This window comes from Geotrypetes seraphini, chromosome 2 (genome assembly GCF_902459505.1).
Source record: "Geotrypetes seraphini chromosome 2, aGeoSer1.1, whole genome shotgun sequence".
In the NCBI taxonomy this organism is placed as follows: domain Eukaryota; kingdom Metazoa; phylum Chordata; class Amphibia; order Gymnophiona; family Dermophiidae; genus Geotrypetes; species Geotrypetes seraphini.
The window spans coordinates 264791860-264809672 of NC_047085.1; the positions used below are offsets into that span (position 1 = coordinate 264791860).

Below are 17813 nucleotides of genomic sequence, written 5' to 3' on the forward strand. Positions count from 1 at the left end.
CACCGTCTCCATGGTGACCGCGTCAAGGCGCCGCATGGAGAGAGAGAGTCTTGGAATTGTGGCGAGGAGGTAGGAGAAGGAGAGTCTGTCCTAGTAACACGCTACAGAGGACCTGCTTGGGAGGTGGGTGGATAGAGGGAATGCGTTGTTACAATCCTTCACGCTCGCCATTGTTTTAACACACAGAATTAAAGATACAGTAATTAGAAAACAGCAGTGAAATGAGCTTTTGCAGTTCTAATCTTAACTCTGAAATCTTAGTCTAGAAATCTTCCAAGTAATCCTGTTAAATATATCACCATATATAATTATTGCTGTTTGTCAAGCGGACTGACTAGCAACGCTATAATTTCGTTGAGGAAAGCAGTAGAGAATGACACGGTGACAATCCGCCGTCCCCCCGCGGATAACCGCGGGAAACGATCCCGCGTCATTCTTTAGTGTCTGTCTGAACCTCATTCCTTCTACACCAGCATTCTTTAATGCAAGGCTTGAGGGTCAATGGTTGTGCCCATTCACACTCTGATTCTTCCCCCCTCTTCTTAAAGCATGACATGGAGATGGTTTCCGCAGTTTTCAGCGGGGACGGGAACTGTGATAAATTTTGTCACCCTGTCATTCTCTAGAAAGCAGCCTTGTAGATGCTCACAGGCTGTCATGGGGTGAAGAGATTGTGTTTCATTTTATTTACTGGGGGGAGGGTCAGTGCAAGGCTCAGAAACAATTTCAACCTAAGAATCTTTGCAGTGCTTTGATAAAGATTGCTTTTAGCACCTTGAGCTGGAACCAGGTTTCAGCACACCCTCACCAGCTATAGCAATTGTCAGTGTGCTTATATCTTGACCCTATTGTTTTCTTTGAGACTTCCTTCTTAGGTCTTCTTTTATGTTTTTTCTTCTCCCCCCCCCCCCCCCCCCCTTTGTATAATTGAACACATTTGAGTTCGGGGGGTTATTTGATTTGTTTTGGTTTTCTGCTGTGCAGTGTAAAGTATAAACCTATTATAGTTTAGTCCTATTTTAATCCTCTTTAATATTTAGGAAATATTATTGGCATGGCAATTGGTGTAATTATGTGTCTATTACATAAACTGAAAAGAAATACAGAACTACCAAGTTTCCCAGTTCCAGGAGGGAGATGTTTTGGGTAATCCTGTATTTTTTTAACTTATATCTTAAAGCAATTTCTAGTGCAAAAGGCATATGAGTCTTGACCAGTGGGTTATGTATCCTCTATTCATGAGTTTGTGTAGAAGGCATCATCTACATTTTTTTTCTCCATCTCCTCTAACACTACTCTTATGATTCTCAGTTCATCTTTCTACAAGTGAGTTGAAGGTGTCATTTTTTTCTCAGCTTTGTTATTTGGGTTTTATTTTCGGTATTTTTGTTAACCACTTGGGAGTCTTTCTGGTGCCTGAGAATAGCTCAGGTTTCCTAAAGCAACTCTTGCCTCAGTGGAGACACAGATATTCTTGGTGAAATCTGTAGCTGAGAGGCTTCCCTTTTCAGGGCACCTATTTGGCCAGCCTGCACTAACTTTGGGTTAGCTCGGGGACCATTCTTCTTGTAGTGCTGTTCAACCCTTGTAATCTGCAGATGTCCTTCGGGGCTGAGCACAGACTGATTAGCACCTTTGTCAGTCCCATTTAATCTCTCTGCTATGGCCTTGTCTTCCCTGAGAGCCCCTTTTACCCTTGGTCATCTGCAGAGGCTATGTAGTTTGAACCCATTTTCAGTATGCTAAGCAGCTGCAGACAGCCCTAGGCCAGAGGCTTTGGGAGAAATCTCAGAGGTAATGTGGCTCGAAGTGAGCACTGCCTTCTTGGCAGGTGCTAAGTATGCTCTTATTAGAATCTCTGCTGACAGTCTGGTGTATCTAATGTCTGTTCACCATTCTTTTGGCTTCAGAATTGGTCAATCGGTATGGGCTCAAAGACCTTTTTCAGCAAGTTGATCTATAAGTTTAACAATTGCTGTTTGAAGAAGACTTAAAGAGACTTGTTAAGCACCTGGGGAATTTAATAATAATAATAATAATTTATTTCTTATATACCGCTATACCCTAAGTTCGAAGCGGTTTACAGTGAAGTCATGTCTAGAGGGAGTACAGTGTTAACAGAAGGATACAGGATAATACAAAGTGAGCAGGTACTGGGTGGTTACAATAAGGTACGAAATATTAACACGAAAAAACAGTTACAGTGTGTTTACAATGAGGTACAGGGTACTGGGGTGTTTACAGAAAGGTTAACTACAGAAAGACTCCACTAGTGCACTGCGATACTCAGGAAAACAGAAGGGAGGTGGGACTGGAACCAATGAAGGAAACTCAAGAGAGCAAAGCACCCTAAGTACAAATAAAAAAGCCAAAAACAGAAAACTATTACTGTTGGGGGATTCCATCATCAGAGGCATTAACCTTGGAACACAGGGCGAGGAGACCAAAATAGTGAAATGTCTTCCAGGATCCTCAGCTACCAGGACTTCCAGGCAAATACTGACTATAATTAAGGAAGAAACTAAGGATTTTAATACTGATGTTGTTATCCATCTGGGAACAAATGACCTGGCCAACAACTCCACACTTGCAGCACAGAAAGCTTTTCGGGAGCTTGGTGAGGGCGTGAAACCTTTTGTAAAGACTTTAGCTTTTTCTGAAATACTGCCTGCATATGGAAAAGGAGAGCAAAGAGTGAAAAACACAGAGGACTTTAATAGATGGCTTCATCAAGAAGGCTTCAGGTACATAGGAGGATGGGGAAATACATGGAAGGACAAGAAGCTATATTGCACTGATGGGCTACATATTACTACAGCAGGAAAAAGAAACCTTGCAGAGAAATTTAGACAATATTTTTCTAGGCATTTAAACTAGAAGGTGGGGGTGGTGTATGTAGAGACCACCCCCGGCAAAAGAAAAGATGTGATAGTAGTAAAGGCTGCAACATAAGCAATATCAGCAACTCATTTCTTAGTATTGCAATGGAAAGTGAAATGACACAAAAATCCATACGAAAAAGGAGATTATCGCTGAAAAATAGCTGGAAAGCGATGACCACAAATGCTCGCAGTCTAAGCAACAAAGTTCATGATCTGCAAGCCCTGATATTAGAGGCAGATCTAGATATTGTTGATATCACAGAGACATGGTTCAGTGAATCACATAGATGGGATGCAAACATACCGGGATATAATCTTTTTAGGAAGGACAGAGATGGTCATAAAGGTGGAGGAGTAGCTCTCTATGTAAAGATCAATATCCAAGCGACCGAAATGCAAGGGACATGGGGAGAGGAAGAAGCGATATGGATTGCTCTGAAAAGAGAAGATGGAACTTCTATCTACGTGGGTGTAGTCTACAGACCTCCGACTCAATCGCAGCAAATTGATAAGGATCTGATTGTGAATATCCAAAAGTTTGGAAGGAAAGAGGAGGTTCTGCTGTTGGGAGATTTCAACCTGCCGGATGTGGACTGGAATGTTCCGTCTGCGGAATCGGAAAGAAGTAGGGAGATTGTGGATGCCTTTCAAGAGGCTCTGCTCAGACAAATGGTGACGGAACCTACAAGGGAAAAAGCGATATTGGATCTGGTCCTCACAAATGGAGAGAGTATCTCTAATGTTCGAGTGGGTGCTCACCTGGGTAGTAGCAATCATCAAACGGTTTGGTTTGATATAACGGCTAAAGTGGAGAGCGGCCGCACGATACTTAAAGTCCTAGATTTCAAACGTACGGACTTTAATGCAATGGGAAAGTACCTGAAGAAAGAGCTGTTAGGATGGGAGGACATAAGAGAAGTGGAAAGACAGTGGTCTAAGCTGAAAGGAGCGATAAAAATGGCTACGGACCTTTATGTGAAGAAAATCAATAAAAACAAGAGAAAAAGGAAGCCGATATGGTTCTCCAACCTAGTGGCTGAGAAAATAAAGGCGAAAGAGTTGGCGTTCATGAAATATAAAAAAACCCAAGAAGAGGAGAGCAGAAAGGACTACAGGGTGAAACTGAAAGAAGCCAAGAGAGAGATACGTTAGGCAAAGGCACAGGCGGAAAAACAAATGGCTAAAAATGTAAAAAAGGGAGATAAAAATTTTTTCAGATATATTAGTGAAAGGAGGAAGATAAAAAATGGAATTGCTAGGCTAAAAGATGCTGGGAACAAATATGTGGAGAGTGATGACGAGAAAGCAAATGTGCTAAACAAATACTTCTGTTCTGTGTTCACAGAAGAAAATCCTGGAGAAGGACCGAGATTGTCTGGCAAAGTTACACGAGAAAATGGAGTAGATTCTGCGCCGTTCACGGAGGAGGGTGTTTATGAGCAACTTGAAAAACTGAAGGTGGACAAAGCGATGGGACCAGACGGGATCCATCCCAGGATACTAAGGGAGCTCAGAGAGGTTCTGGCGAGTCCTATTAAAGACTTGTTCAACAAATCTCTGGAGACGGGAGTGATTCCTGGGGATTGGAGGAGAGCGGATGTGGTCCCTATTCATAAAAGTGGTCACAGGGATGAAGCAGGAAACTACAGGCCGGTGAGCCTCACTTCAGTTGTTGGAAAAATAATGGAAGTGTTGCTGAAAGAAAGGATAGTGTATTTCCTTGAATCTAATGGGTTACAGGATCCGAGGCAACATGGCTTTACAAAAGGTAAATCGTGCCAAACGAACCTGATTGAATTTTTTGATTGGGTGACCAGAGAGCTGGATCAAGGACATATGCTAGATGTAATTTACTTGGATTTCAGCAAAGCCTTTGATACAGTTCCTCATAGGAGGCTGTTGAACAAACTTGAAGGGCTGAAGTTAGGACCCAAAGTGGTGAACTGGGTCAGAAACTGGCTGTCGGACAGATGCCAGAGGGTGGTGGTTAATGGAAGTCGCTCGAAGGAAGGAAAGGTGACTAGTGGAGTCCCTCAGGGTTCGGTGCTGGGGCCAATCCTGTTCAATATGTATGTAAGTGACATTGCTGAAGGGTTAGAAGGAAAAGTGTGCCTTTTTGCAGATGATACCAAGATTTGTAACAGAGTAGACACCGAAGAGGGAGTGGAGAATATGAAAAAGGATCTGCAAAAGTTAGAGGAATGGTCTAATGCCTGGCAACTAAAATTCAATGCAAAGAAATGCAGAGTAATGCATTTGGGGATTAATAATAGGAAGGAACCATATGCTGGGAGGAGAGAAGCTGATATGCACGGACGGGGAGAGGGACCTTGGGGTGATAGTGTCCGAAGATCTAAAGGCGAAAAAACAGTGTGACAAGGCAGTGGCTGCTGCCAGAAGGATTCTGGGCTGTATAAAGAGAGGCGTAGTCAGTAGAAGGAAGAAGGTGTTGATGCCCCTGTACAGGTCATTGGTGAGGCCCCACTTGGAGTATTGTGTTCAGTTTTGGAGACCGTATCTGGCGAAAGACGTAAGAAGACTTGAGGCGGTCCAGAGGAGGGCGACGAAAATGATAGGAGGCTTGCGCCAGAAGACGTATGAGGAGAGACTGGAAGCCCTGAATATGTATACCCTAGAGGAAAGGAGAGACAGGGGAGATATGATTCAGACGTTCAAATACTTAAAGGGTATTAACGTAGAACAAAATCTTTTCCAGAGAAAGGAAAATGGTAAAACCAGAGGACATAATTTGAGGTTGAGGGGTAGTAGATTCAGGGGCAATGTTAGGAAATTCTACTTTACAGAGAGGGTGGTGGATGCCTGGAATGCGCTCCCGAGAGAGGTGGTGGAGAGTAAAACTGTGACTGAGTTCAAAGAAGCGTGGGATGAACACAGAAGATTTAGAATCAGAAAATAATATTAAAGATTGAACTAGGCCAGTTACTGGGCAGACTTGTACGGTCTGTGTCTGGTATGGCCGTTTGGAGGAGGATGGGCAGGGGAGGGCTTAAATGGCTGGGAGGGTGTAGATGGGCTGGAGTAAGTCTTAACAGAGATTTCGGCAGTTGGAACCCAAGCACAGTACCGGGTAAAGCTTTGGATTCTCGCCCAGAAATAGCTAAGAAGAAAAAAAAAAAAATTTAAATTGAATCAAGTTGGGCAGACTGGATGGACCATTCGGGTCTTTATCTGCCGTCATCTACTATGTTACTATGTTTTAACACGAAAAAACAGTTACAGTGTGTTTACAATGAGGTACTGGGGTGTTTACAGAAAGGTAAAAGATATTAACAAGAGACCGGTTACAGGATGTTTACAATAAGATACAGGAAAGTACAAGGTGAGCGGGTACTGGGGTGATTACAGTAAGGTTCAAGATATTGACAAGAGAACAGTTATAGGATGTTTACAATCAGATACAGGATGTTATACTAAGTTATAGGATGATACAATATGAACAGTTACTAGGGATCAGTGCTGTTTACAGCTAGATATATATGATAAGCGTAAGAGAGGTACAGCATAAGACGTTGGGGGAGGGGAAAAGGACTTTCGATGTGGTTTATAATTGGTAGGGGGAGAGTTTAGGTGGTGTTGAAGAGGCGGGTCTTCAGAGATTTTCTGAAGTCCATGTATGATGTGGCTTTAATTATTGGTTTTGCTAGCCATGTGTTCAGTTGAGCTGCCTGGAAGGAAAGCATTCTGTTTAGGTACTTCTTGTAGTGGCATGATTTCAGGGATGGGTAGGTAAAGAGGTTTGTTCTGCGGGAAGTCTTTTTTGGGCAGTAGGTGAGGAATTGGGAAGCTAGGTAGGTTGGTAGCATTCCGAAGATCGCTTTGAAGCTGATGCAGGCAAACTTGAAGAGTATTCTGGATTCTACTGGTAGCCAGTGGAGTTTTTGGAGGTATGGAGAGATATATTCCCATTTCTTGAGTCCGAAGATGAGACGGACGGCAGTGTTTTGGATTAATCTTAGCTTTTGGAGGGACTTTTTGTATGCTCCCAAGAATATGATGTTGCAGTAGTCCAGAGTACTCAAGATGGAGGCTTGTACTAGTAGACGAAAGGATGATTCATCGAAGAATTTTTTGATGGTGCGAAGTTTCCATAGGGTAGAGATACATTTTTTGAACATTAGGTCAGTGTGTTTTTCTAGTGTTAGGTGTCTGTCAAGGGTGACCCCTAGTATTTTAATAGATTGATCAATTTCGTAATCTTTGCCATTCATGTGGATCTTGTTATCTTTTATCTGCTTGTTGGGAGAGGCTAAGAAAAATTTGGTTTTTTCTGTGTTCAGTTTGAGTTTGTAGGACTTCATCCAGAGTTCAATTTGGTTTAGGATATTGGATAGGTAAGTGATGAAACTCGGAGAAATATCGGATAGTGGAAGTACGACGGTGATATCGTCAGCATAGATGTGGAAGGTGAGATTTAAGCTCTGTAATAGGTGTCCCAATGAGATGAGGTAGATATTAAAAAGGGTCGGTGAGAGTGGGGAGCCTTGGGGGAGTCCACAGTTGTTGTTCCAGCTGAAGGAGAGATTATCATCTTTGAGTACTTGATAAGACCTGAGCTCGAGAAATCCCCGGAACCAGGTAAGGGTGTTTCCTGAGATGCCTATTGACTCTAAACAGTGCAGTATGATGGAGTGGTCAACTAGGTCAAAGGCGCTGCTTAGATCCAGTTGGAGGATCAAAGCGTTGGAGCCTTGACTGAGAAGGGAGTGTAGGAAGTTTAGAAGGGAGGCCATTATAGTTTCAGTGCTGAAGCCAGGTCTGAAACCAGATTGGTTGGTATGTAGTAGGTTGAATTTGTCTAAGTATTTGTTTAGGTCAGCATTTACCAGGCCTTCCATTAATTTGGCAGCCAGAGGTATATTAGCGATGGGTCTGTAGTTGGCAATGTTGTTGGTCGCTTCTTTTTTGTTCTTTTTTATAGGGTTAATAATAATTTGGCCTAGGTCTTCTGGGAATTTCCCAACGGATAGTTGTAGATTGACCCAGCTTAGAAGGTCGGTTTTGAAGCTAATGGGGGCAGATTTCATCATGTTGGGGGGGCAGGGGTCTAATTTGCAGTAAGATTTTGTATATTTGTTGTAGTACTTAATGAACGATAGCCAGTCTGTTTCCTTGAAGTTGGACCAGCTCATGTCGGCTTTAGAAGAGGAGTCAGGGTCCTGGAGGATGGTGTAGTTCCAGTGGGAGTCTTGTGAGTTTGGGAGGGCAAGTCTTGATTTAGCTATTTTTGAGTTGAAGAAATCGGCCAGGTCGTTTGCTGTGATCGTGGAATCTTCTACTGGGTTTGTGTAGGGGTGGGTGTCTGACAGGTCGTTGACAAGTTTGAATAATTTGCTACTGTTTAAGGAGGTGTTGCCTATAATGTTGGCGTAGAAGGTTTTTTTCTTTTTAGCGATGGTGTTTTTGTAGTTAGCTAGCATTTGGCGCCAGGCATCTCTGGATTCTGGTATTCCTAGCTTTATCCATTTCCTTTCTAATCTTCTTAATTCTCTCTTTATCCCAAGGAGTTCTGAGTCAAACCAGCCTGATAGGTTTCTAGGTCTGAACCTTCTTTTCTTCAGTGGGGCCATTTCGTTTAGGATTTGGGTGCTGGTGGAGATCCAGGAGTTCATGAAGAGGTTGGGATCCTCGTCATGGTTGTGGATAATGTCATAGTGAGACCAGAATTCTACGGGGTTTAGTTTGCCTCTGCTTGTTTTGAATAGGGTGGGTTTGTGTTTAACTTTCCTCGTGTTTGGTGTCTGTTGCCATTCCAATTCGAAGTTGCATATTTTGTGGTCGGACCAAAGTGAGTCTGACCAGGTTTCTGATATCAATCGGATCGTAGGGTTTGTTGAATGTGAATTGGTCAGTGATACAATGTCCAGTTGGTGGCCTTTTGTGTGGGTTGATATTGGGGAGGAGTGAGGGAAGCTTAGGGAGGTTAGAAAGGACCAGCATTCGGTGGATTCTGGTAGATCTGGATTTTCTAAATGTAGGTTAAGGTCACCGCATAAGAGGTTGTAAGGGCTCGAAAGTGAGTTGGATAACAGGAATTCCTGAAATTCTTCTTTGGCTGCTGACCATTGTTTGGGTGGAATATATGTCAGAATGATAGTAAGGGAGTCGACTAGCAGTTCTGATTGAAGCTTTAGAGAGAGGATTTCCAAGGTGGGGGAGGATTTAGAGCTGAGCATAGAGCCGTTTAAGTTGTCTTTGAGGATTACGGCCAGACCCCCACCCCTACCTCTTTCTCTTGCTAAGGAGAGAATTTTGAAGTTAGGGGGGAGGCATTCTTGGATGATGATGTCTTCATCTGAGAGTAGCCAAGTCTCTGTTAGTACGACGAAGTCAGGGTTGGTGTCGGTGAGCCAGTCGTGGATTAGTTGTGATTTGTTCCTCATAGATCTTATGTTTAGATAGGAACCTCTGAGGCTGGCATAGGTTAGAGGGGCGGAGGGGGGGATGGGAAGGAGCTATGTTTTTTAGTACTCTGGTTTTTTTGGTATAGGGTCTGGAAGGTCTGTGACTTGTCCCAGACTTGTAGAGGACTGGCCTAGATGGCAGGACAGTGTTGATTGGTAAGAGGCAAGGTGGTACTGCCAAGGGAGAGTTAATGATGCCTAATAGAATAGGTTTTGGTCAAGGGAGCAGCCTTTTGGGGGTATTTGGAGAGAAAGCCACAAAGGGAGTTTTGGAATCCCTGGGGGAGTCCAAGCAGTACAATGAGGCTGTTGTGGCGCATTCTCCACTGGTGCCAATGAGTAGCCTTCTACAGTTCTTTACCAGAGTTGAGCTCAGATAACCTAAGATTAGTGAGTTCTGGAGATCATTTGAGAAGGGTATGCCTTCAAGTTTGTTTGTCCCCTGTTCTATGCCTTTCTGGAGTCATCTTGACAGTCTTCTCTAAAGGCAGTGGTGATAGGTTGACACTGGATAGGCTCATAAAGCTGGAAGTGATTACCCTATTTACTTGGGGTAAGCAGAGGATGGGCAGGTACTTCATTTATTTTGTAGCCTTTAAGTAGGAAGGCACCTTCTTCTTAATCCTGGATCTCAAAACAGATAAACAGGGCATTGTATATGTCTTCATTATCAGGATGATTATTATGGTGGTCCAACAGAGGAGCTCTTGTCTAGATTAGACAGAGGCCCATCTGCACATTTCTATTTTTACGAAGCATCAAAAGAGCATGCATTTTGCAGCCTTTGGGTGACATTTTCAATTTATGAACCTCCTGTTCAGTCTATTTCTAAGAATGTTTTCCAAGGTGATGGTAGTGCAGCATCCCAGCTGCAGAAGCATGGAGTGTTAGAGCACCCTTACTTGGAAACTGGTTGACTCGAATGAGGTTGTGCAAGGAGTGGAGGGAGGGCCACAGTGCATGTAGTCCTGTTCTGCAGGAATTAAGATGGGTAGTCAATCTGGCCAAGAACAAGTTAAATCCATCCCAGACAGAGCATCTACAGGCATGACTATGCACCCGGAGATAAGGATGTGGAAGCTTCAGGTGCAAGTAAGAAATCTGGACAGGTAATTATCTCCATGTTCTGCAATTATCTCCATACTATTCAGACAAAGTAGGGAATACTAATACCAACGTAAAAAAATTATTCCATTTAGTCAACAATGTGTTTAATGTAACTAAAAAAAACACAATCTTCATGGTTAACTCTGCCCTCTGCTGACGACCTAGCGAGTTTCTTCTGTTCCAAGGTTTCTAGTTTAAGATCTTCTTGCTTGCCTTGCTCAGAAATCTTAGGCTATCATCTTAGTATGATAGAAGAAGAAGTTCGCGCATATCTACATTGGTCTACATTTGACTACCCAGAATGGGATGATTTTTCCAAATTATTAAATTTTCCTAATTTTGTAAATATGCTAAATCATATTGTCTGCTCGATCCCTGCACTCCTAACCTTATGGCAGTTGCCCCTTTAAGCTTTAAACTGAAATTATTTGAATGGCTATCTGACTCTTTAGAAGCAGGAATATTTTCACATGAGGAAGGTAATATAATTATTACGCCAATAATTAAAAACATCAACGAATCCATTTCATTACCATCTAACTATAGACCTATTGCATCCATTCCCTTTTTTTGTAAAAATCATAGAGGGTCTTGTTCAAATCCAGCTCACAAAATATCTTGAGCAACATTCCCTACTGCACGATTCTCAATCAGGTTTCAGAACCTATTTTAGCACTGAGACAGTGTTGGCTACATTATTAGACCATTTAAATAGCTTACTGAGCAGGGGTAACAGTACGCTAGTGCTTCAATTCGACCTAAGTAGTGCCTTTGATTTGGTAGATCATACCAAATTATTGGCTTGTTTGGATGCTTTTGGCCTACAGGGTAATGTTCTTCTATGGTTTAAAGCAGGGGTATCAACCTTTTGGCTTTCCTGGGCTGCATTGGCCCCAAAAAATGTTTCTGGGGACGCGAAAATGCTGCAGCAAGACAGAGGAGGGAGCCGGCAAGATGGTAAATACCCGGGGGCAGCAGAGGAAAACACTGCATCGCCCTTGACCAGGGCCGCACAAAATACTTAATGGGGCCGCATGCGGCCCTCAGGCCACAAGTTGGACACCCCTGGTTTAAAGGGTTTTTAGAATTCAGACAATATCAGGTTAAGTTTAATAATCAGTTTTCCTCTAACTGGAAAAATCCAAGTGGTGTACCTCAGGGTTTCCCACTTTCACCCACATTATTTAATGTATATCTTTCCTCCCTGGGTTACAGTTTGAGTAACCTAGGTAGAGAACTGTTCAGCTATGCTGATGATATCACAATTGTCATACCTAGTACTACAGTATTATCTCATATCTCTCATAAAATTGAGTCTGTGTTGAAATTGACAAACGCTTGGATGCAGGATTTCAAACTCAAGCTTAACCCTGATAAGACAAAGTTCTTTGTTGTGTCGCCACATAAGATTATTCATGAGCCATCAATTAGTATAAATTCAACCAACAATTAAAATACTGGGAGTTATTTTGGATCAGCATCTGACTATGAAAAAACAAATAGATGCTGTGGTATGTAAGGGTTATTACACGCTATGGAAACTACGTACCATTAAACTCTTTTTTGATTTTTCTGCTTTTAAACTTCTGGTACAATCTTTATTATTGAGTCTTTTGGATTATTGTAATATTGTATATTTAACAATCCCCAAGAAAGACATGGTTAGACTCATATTGATTCAGAATACAGCGGCTAGAATGATCTACGGTCTTAAAAAATATGATCATGTGACTCCATTCTATTGTGAGTTGCATTGGCTGCCAATGGAGGCTCATGTTTTCTTTAAGTTGGGTTGCTTTTGCTATAAGGTTATGTATGGTACCGCTCCGTTTTATATGGTTAATAGATTCTCTCTAGCATCGTATAAAAATAGTAGAAAATCTCATGCCCTGTTTACCTTCCCATCAGTACAGGGCTTTAAAAGCAAGAAATCTCTGGACCATACTTTAGCATTCCAAGCAGCTTCATATGACAGAGAATTTCGATTGTTATTGCTTGGAGCCTGTTCTTATAAACATTTCAGAACTCAACTGAAAACTTATCTCTTTTCAAAATACTTGGTTAAATAATTTCTTTCTGTCATTCTTAAATTATCTTTAGTTTATAATCTTCTCACTGCCTCTTCTCACTTTATAATCTTCTCACATTGCTTTTAGGTTACTACTGCTAGGTTATTAATTTGCCTATGCTGCTAGTTAAATAATTTCTTTCTGTCATTCTTAAATTGTATGTAGTTTATAATCTTTTGTAAACCGCGTATAACGTATGGTTACATGGTTAAGAAGCACGATGTTATGTTATCTTCTGGGGTCCATGGCAATGATGACAGAACTGCTACTATGGGCCAAGACACACAAACAACTGTTACAGGAGGCTTTTATATCACATTGGTCTCCCCAGATGGAGGATCTAGGGATTCTCTTGTCTCTTTGTGGAGAGGTGAGCAACAGCCTGTCATGTTAGCTGTGTCTGAGCAGCACTTAGAATGAGCCTACAAATGCTGGATTGGATCTTAGAGACAATGGATGCCAACTTGAAGCTCATTGCATCGGCAAGGTGTTTTCAAGTGATAGTCCGAAGTGGAGGTGACATGAAATGCTTGGAAGCCTTCTGGAGCCTTCTGGCCTTTTCAACCAGTAATTCAAGACAAGGCAATGCAATGTATCAAAATTGACTTTGTGGCTCTGGGAGAGAAGGTGAAGCAGTCAGGTGCGCAGGTGGTATCCTCGTCCATTCTCCCTGTCAAGGGTATGGGCCAGGTCAGAGAAGCACACATTCTAGAGATGAATGCATGGCTACATGGATGGTGTCGTCTAGAGCGTTTTGGCTTCCTGGACCATGGGATGATTTTCCAAGGGATGCTGAGCAGGGATGGTATACATCTATCAAAGAAGGGAAGAAGTGTCTTCAGCAGCAGACTGGCTAATCTACTGAAGAAGGCTTTAAACTAGAAGTGATGGGGCAGGGTAATCAAAGCCCCCAAGTGAGTATAAGCACTCAGGTAAATAATCATTGAATACCTCTACACGGATGGGAAAAGTAGGCAATGTCTGGAAAGCTGTATATACTAATGTTCAAAGTGTGGGAAACAAAATTATGGCTCTAGAAGCTGTGATGGGAAAAGATGAGTTGGATATAGTGTCGATCACAGAGATGTGTTTCACGGAGAATCATGACTTGGATGTAGTTATATCAGGCTATTAGAATCTGTTCAGGATAGACAGGGTTGGAAGAAAAGGAGGGGGAGTAGCGTTATATGCTAAGGATCATATTAAAGACACACAATTGCAGGCTGTGCAGGGCAAAGTAGAGGCACCATGAATCAATTTGGAAAGAGGGAATGGTAAATATATTTACATTGGTGTGATATACAGGCTGCTTCGCAGACGGAAGAAGTAGACAGAGATTTAATAGTAGACATTCAGAATATATCTAAAAAAAAAGGGGAAGTTTTACTAATAGGTGATTTTAACATGCCGGATATTGATTGGGATATCCCTATTGCAGGGTCTCCTAAAAGTAGGGAGATCCTAGATTCTCTACAAGGAAAACTGTTCCAGCAGTTGGTAATGGAACCCATGTGGGATGGGGTCATACTGGGCATAGTGCTTACAAACGGGAAAAGTTTTTCTTATGTTACAATGGGTGATCATCTGGCATCTAGTGATCACTGTATGGTACAGTTTAATATTAAGACAGGTATAGAGAGGGCTTATTTAAAAGTAAAGGTCATAGACTTTTTTTTAAAAAACTAACTTTGTTTGGATGGAGGATTATGTCAAGGAATTGTCTGGATGGGAATGTCTAGAACAGGGGTGTCAAAGTCCCTCCTCGAGGGCAGCAATCCAGTCGGGTTTTCAGTATTTCCCCAATGAATTTTCATGAGATCTATTAGCATACAATGAAAGCAGTGCATGAAAACCCGACTGGATTGCGACCCTCGAGGAGGGACTTTGACACCCCTGGTCTAGAAGGAGTAGAAATGCAGTAGACAAAACTGAAAGGAGTTATTGTAAGGGCGACAAAACTTTTTGTGAGGCAAGTAAGTAAAAGTAAGAGGAAAAGAAGGCCATTTTGATTTCGCTGAAAAGCTAAGGAATAAGAGATTAGCTTTCAGAAAGAGGAAGACAGGCAAAATTATTTGGAAAAGTTGAGAGAGACTAGTCGAGTAGTCAGGAAAGCAAAGATATAAATGGCTGACACAGTAAAATGGGGAGACAAGACATTTTAAGATATATCAGTGATAGGAAGAAGTGCAAAAATGGCATTGTGAGACTCAAAAGTGAATGGGAGGAATATGTAGGAGCCGATAAAGAAAAGGCTGAATTGCTTAACAGATATTTCTGTTCCGTGTTCACGGCTGAAGCACCGGGAGTGGGACTGCAGAAGACAAATGAAAAGGGATAGAGGAGTGGTAGACCCTGATCGATTTTCAGAGGGTTGTGTTTGTGAAAGACTAGCTAAATTAAAGGTAGACAAAGCAATTGGGCCGGATAGTGTACATCCGATGGTACTGAAGGAACTTAGGGAAGTTCTGGTGGCTCCGCTGACTGACCTTTTCAATTCTTCTCTAGAGTTGGGAGGACCGAAGAAGGGCAGATGTGGTCCCTCTGATGGGGGGGGGGGGTTGCTTGGCAGCGGGAAAGAGTGGGCATAAACATCTAAATACCAATTTTGAAAACCATGATGAAACCCTAAACTTCTAAAATATGTGCATATGGTGAGGAGGTGTGGTCTGAGTATGTTTGGATGGGTTGAATGGGTCTAGGGCCGGGCAAAAAATAAACATGTAGTCCCATTTTCAGAAGGGGAATGAATGTTTGTCCAAAAACATCAGTAAGGATTAACACCTACTACCTTGAACATCTGGGTTTCAGAAAGATACTCATATTGAGCAGCACTCCACTGGAAGGAGATGGGAAAGTCATCTTCCTAATCCCCCAGTGGCTGTTGTCTCCCACAAAAGTGAAACTGGCAAAGAGTACCATGTTCTGGGATAGCTTTGAGAAAAATAAATGTCTGTTTTTAAACTTGCCGATATAGAAGTTTATGTGCTAGATACAAAAGCACAAATGGTCTTTTCTTATGTCTGTTTAGCATCTAAGCTGACTGTGACATCATTTCCTGCCTATGGATGTCATAAAGACTCTTTAGCTCTAAATCAATTAAGGCTGATTTTTCAACTGAGTAGTTTCTGCAACTTGCAGGTAAGTTTTCTGCATTTAAGTGGTCTTCATTAGCTTTCTGACCATAAGGGCCACTTCTCATCAGTGATTATCAGAAAAAAAATGTAAAGACTAAAGCTCAGACTGGGAAAATATGCAGTTGCTGTCAAATAACTTCTCTTGATTTCTTTCAGAAAGCTTGAGAAGATACTAGGTGGTTGTCATAGATTTTGTCTTTCCTTCCATCATGTCCTCTCAGGAGAGGAGAGGAAGTGTTCCAAAGGGAGCAGGGTTTTGGAACACTGGTAGACCTGCACCATACAGCAAGGAAACTCAAGAGCTACTGAGAGGTGAGTATTTGAATTTGAAAGAATGAGCACAAGCCCACTTAGCCCCTTTTACAAAGATGCAGTAGTGTTGCTGCCGTGGTAAAAGCGCCAAAGCCCTTTCAATTCCTATGGGCTTCAGTGCATTTAATATGCCAGTATCACTACTGTGGCTTTGTAAAGGGGCCCTAAGAGTTCAGGTATGTTTCACATCTCATCTACTGATTCTGGGCTGGGAACCTAGACACATGTAGTTGTGGGAAAAAGTAAGTGTAACTCATTGTCTCAGGCTCAGGTACTGTCAGAAATAAAGTTATTGCATAACACTTTAAAATCAGGTACTGGTGATTTGTGAACTGTTAGGGAAGTTTCTAAGCAAATTAGAGAGTTTACAAGAACTGCAGGAAACAGAAAAGTGAGTGTTTACTCTGGAAGACATTTATATGTAGTGATTTAAGTACTTCAAGAAAGTGGAGTGGAGACCAGTAGCTTTCCCACATAATTCATAAATTTTAGTACTCTGGTTTATGAAGTTGCTATTACCTGCCAAAATTAATTTTATTAAGAAGGCTCACAGTATTAAGATCATAATCTGCCCTGTTACCGCCCACTCTTTATGCTCCTAAAACTAAGAATTTAGTAAAATTAGGAGCATAATTTTAGATATTCAGCCCCACTAAATTTTGAAGAGACCAGTTTAAGAGCATAAATCCTTTTCATGGTGGTGTATATGTAAATGATATTTAATCAGCAAGACTTACTGCATTGTGAACACTTACATCTGCTCCAAGAAATACCTATGGACTTGTATGGTATGATCCATGTAATATTTCTGTTAAGAAAGTGGAAAAACATATGCGTTATGAAAGTAATTTGAGCACTGGATAATATATGCTGAGTGCTAGTTCATAACGTAGGTTACATCAAGAAGAGATTGGACTAACCTCCTTTTCAGTATAGTTGATCAGATTCAGATCAGCTGTGTAGTTGTCAAAAGAACAGGCATGCTCAGGAGTCATTTGTTATAATTATGGGATTATTTTATAAGTGACGAGCATATACGTCTTGCTGGCTGAAGTGATGGGATTTTCTCTGAGGGTACAGGATGTACAAACTGCCGTATCCCGCACTCATGGCATGAATATTCACAAAGTTACTCCTGTTTCAGAGTAAGTGTATCTTTGTGCAGGTGCATTTAGGGATACACTTTTATAAAGATACAAAGGGCTCCTTTTATCAAGCCGCGCTAGCGGTTTAACACGCGTAATACCGCGCGCTAAACCAGCCACATTCTAAAGTTAAGTTTTTCAAACTACTTTTCAAATATTTGTTACTTGGATGAAAAGCTCAGCATAGCTGTAATAGCTAGCAATGTACCAGTTAAAGTAAGGTTATATACATATATTTTTTGAATACTGCAATGATTGGGTGGTGAGGCGGAACAAATTGCCTTCATGTCTCTGAGCAGAGTTCTGTTGAATAACAAATGAGCAACACAGTAACATTATTGTAATTGTGATGTAGTGACTTTTTTATTTGTGCAACAACATTTTAGTCACTCTACTTTAAGTTTATTCTGCTTAAAGTGTTTGCCCCTTTTCTATATATTTTTGCCCTAGATTGATAGCATGGAATATTGCTACTATTTGTATTTTTTGCTAGGTACTTATGACCTGTTTTGGCTACCATGAAGATGGGATGCTGGGCTAGATTGATCATTGGTCTGACCCAATAAGGCTATTCTTATGTTCTTATTAGCATAATATCAGCTTTCTTTCAGTTGGATAGACTCAGTCATCTTTTACTTTATATGCTGGTACCATCCTTTTTATGCTGTACAAAGACAGACAATCTGAGAAGTAGCCTAATAATTACTGCAATAGTCCTAGGTTCAGATCACTCTTCAGCACT

At 41.6% G+C, this 17813-nt stretch overlaps 1 protein-coding gene across 2 annotated transcripts in view; it reads left to right on the forward strand.

Annotated features, from left to right (window-relative positions):
* The first annotated feature begins 13 nt into the window (after positions 1-13).
* C2H22orf23 (chromosome 2 C22orf23 homolog) overlaps positions 14-17813 on the forward strand; it is a 69504-nt gene continuing 51704 nt past the window's right edge. The window contains exons 1-2 of one of the 2 annotated variants that reach the window (XM_033933846.1): positions 14-123; positions 15771-15926. In XM_033933846.1, the coding sequence (XP_033789737.1) occupies positions 15824-15926 (103 nt within the window). In that variant the 5' untranslated portion in view covers positions 14-123; positions 15771-15823. The remainder of the gene's footprint in view (positions 124-15770; positions 15927-17813) is intronic. The other variant, XM_033933847.1, reaches the window with a different exon arrangement.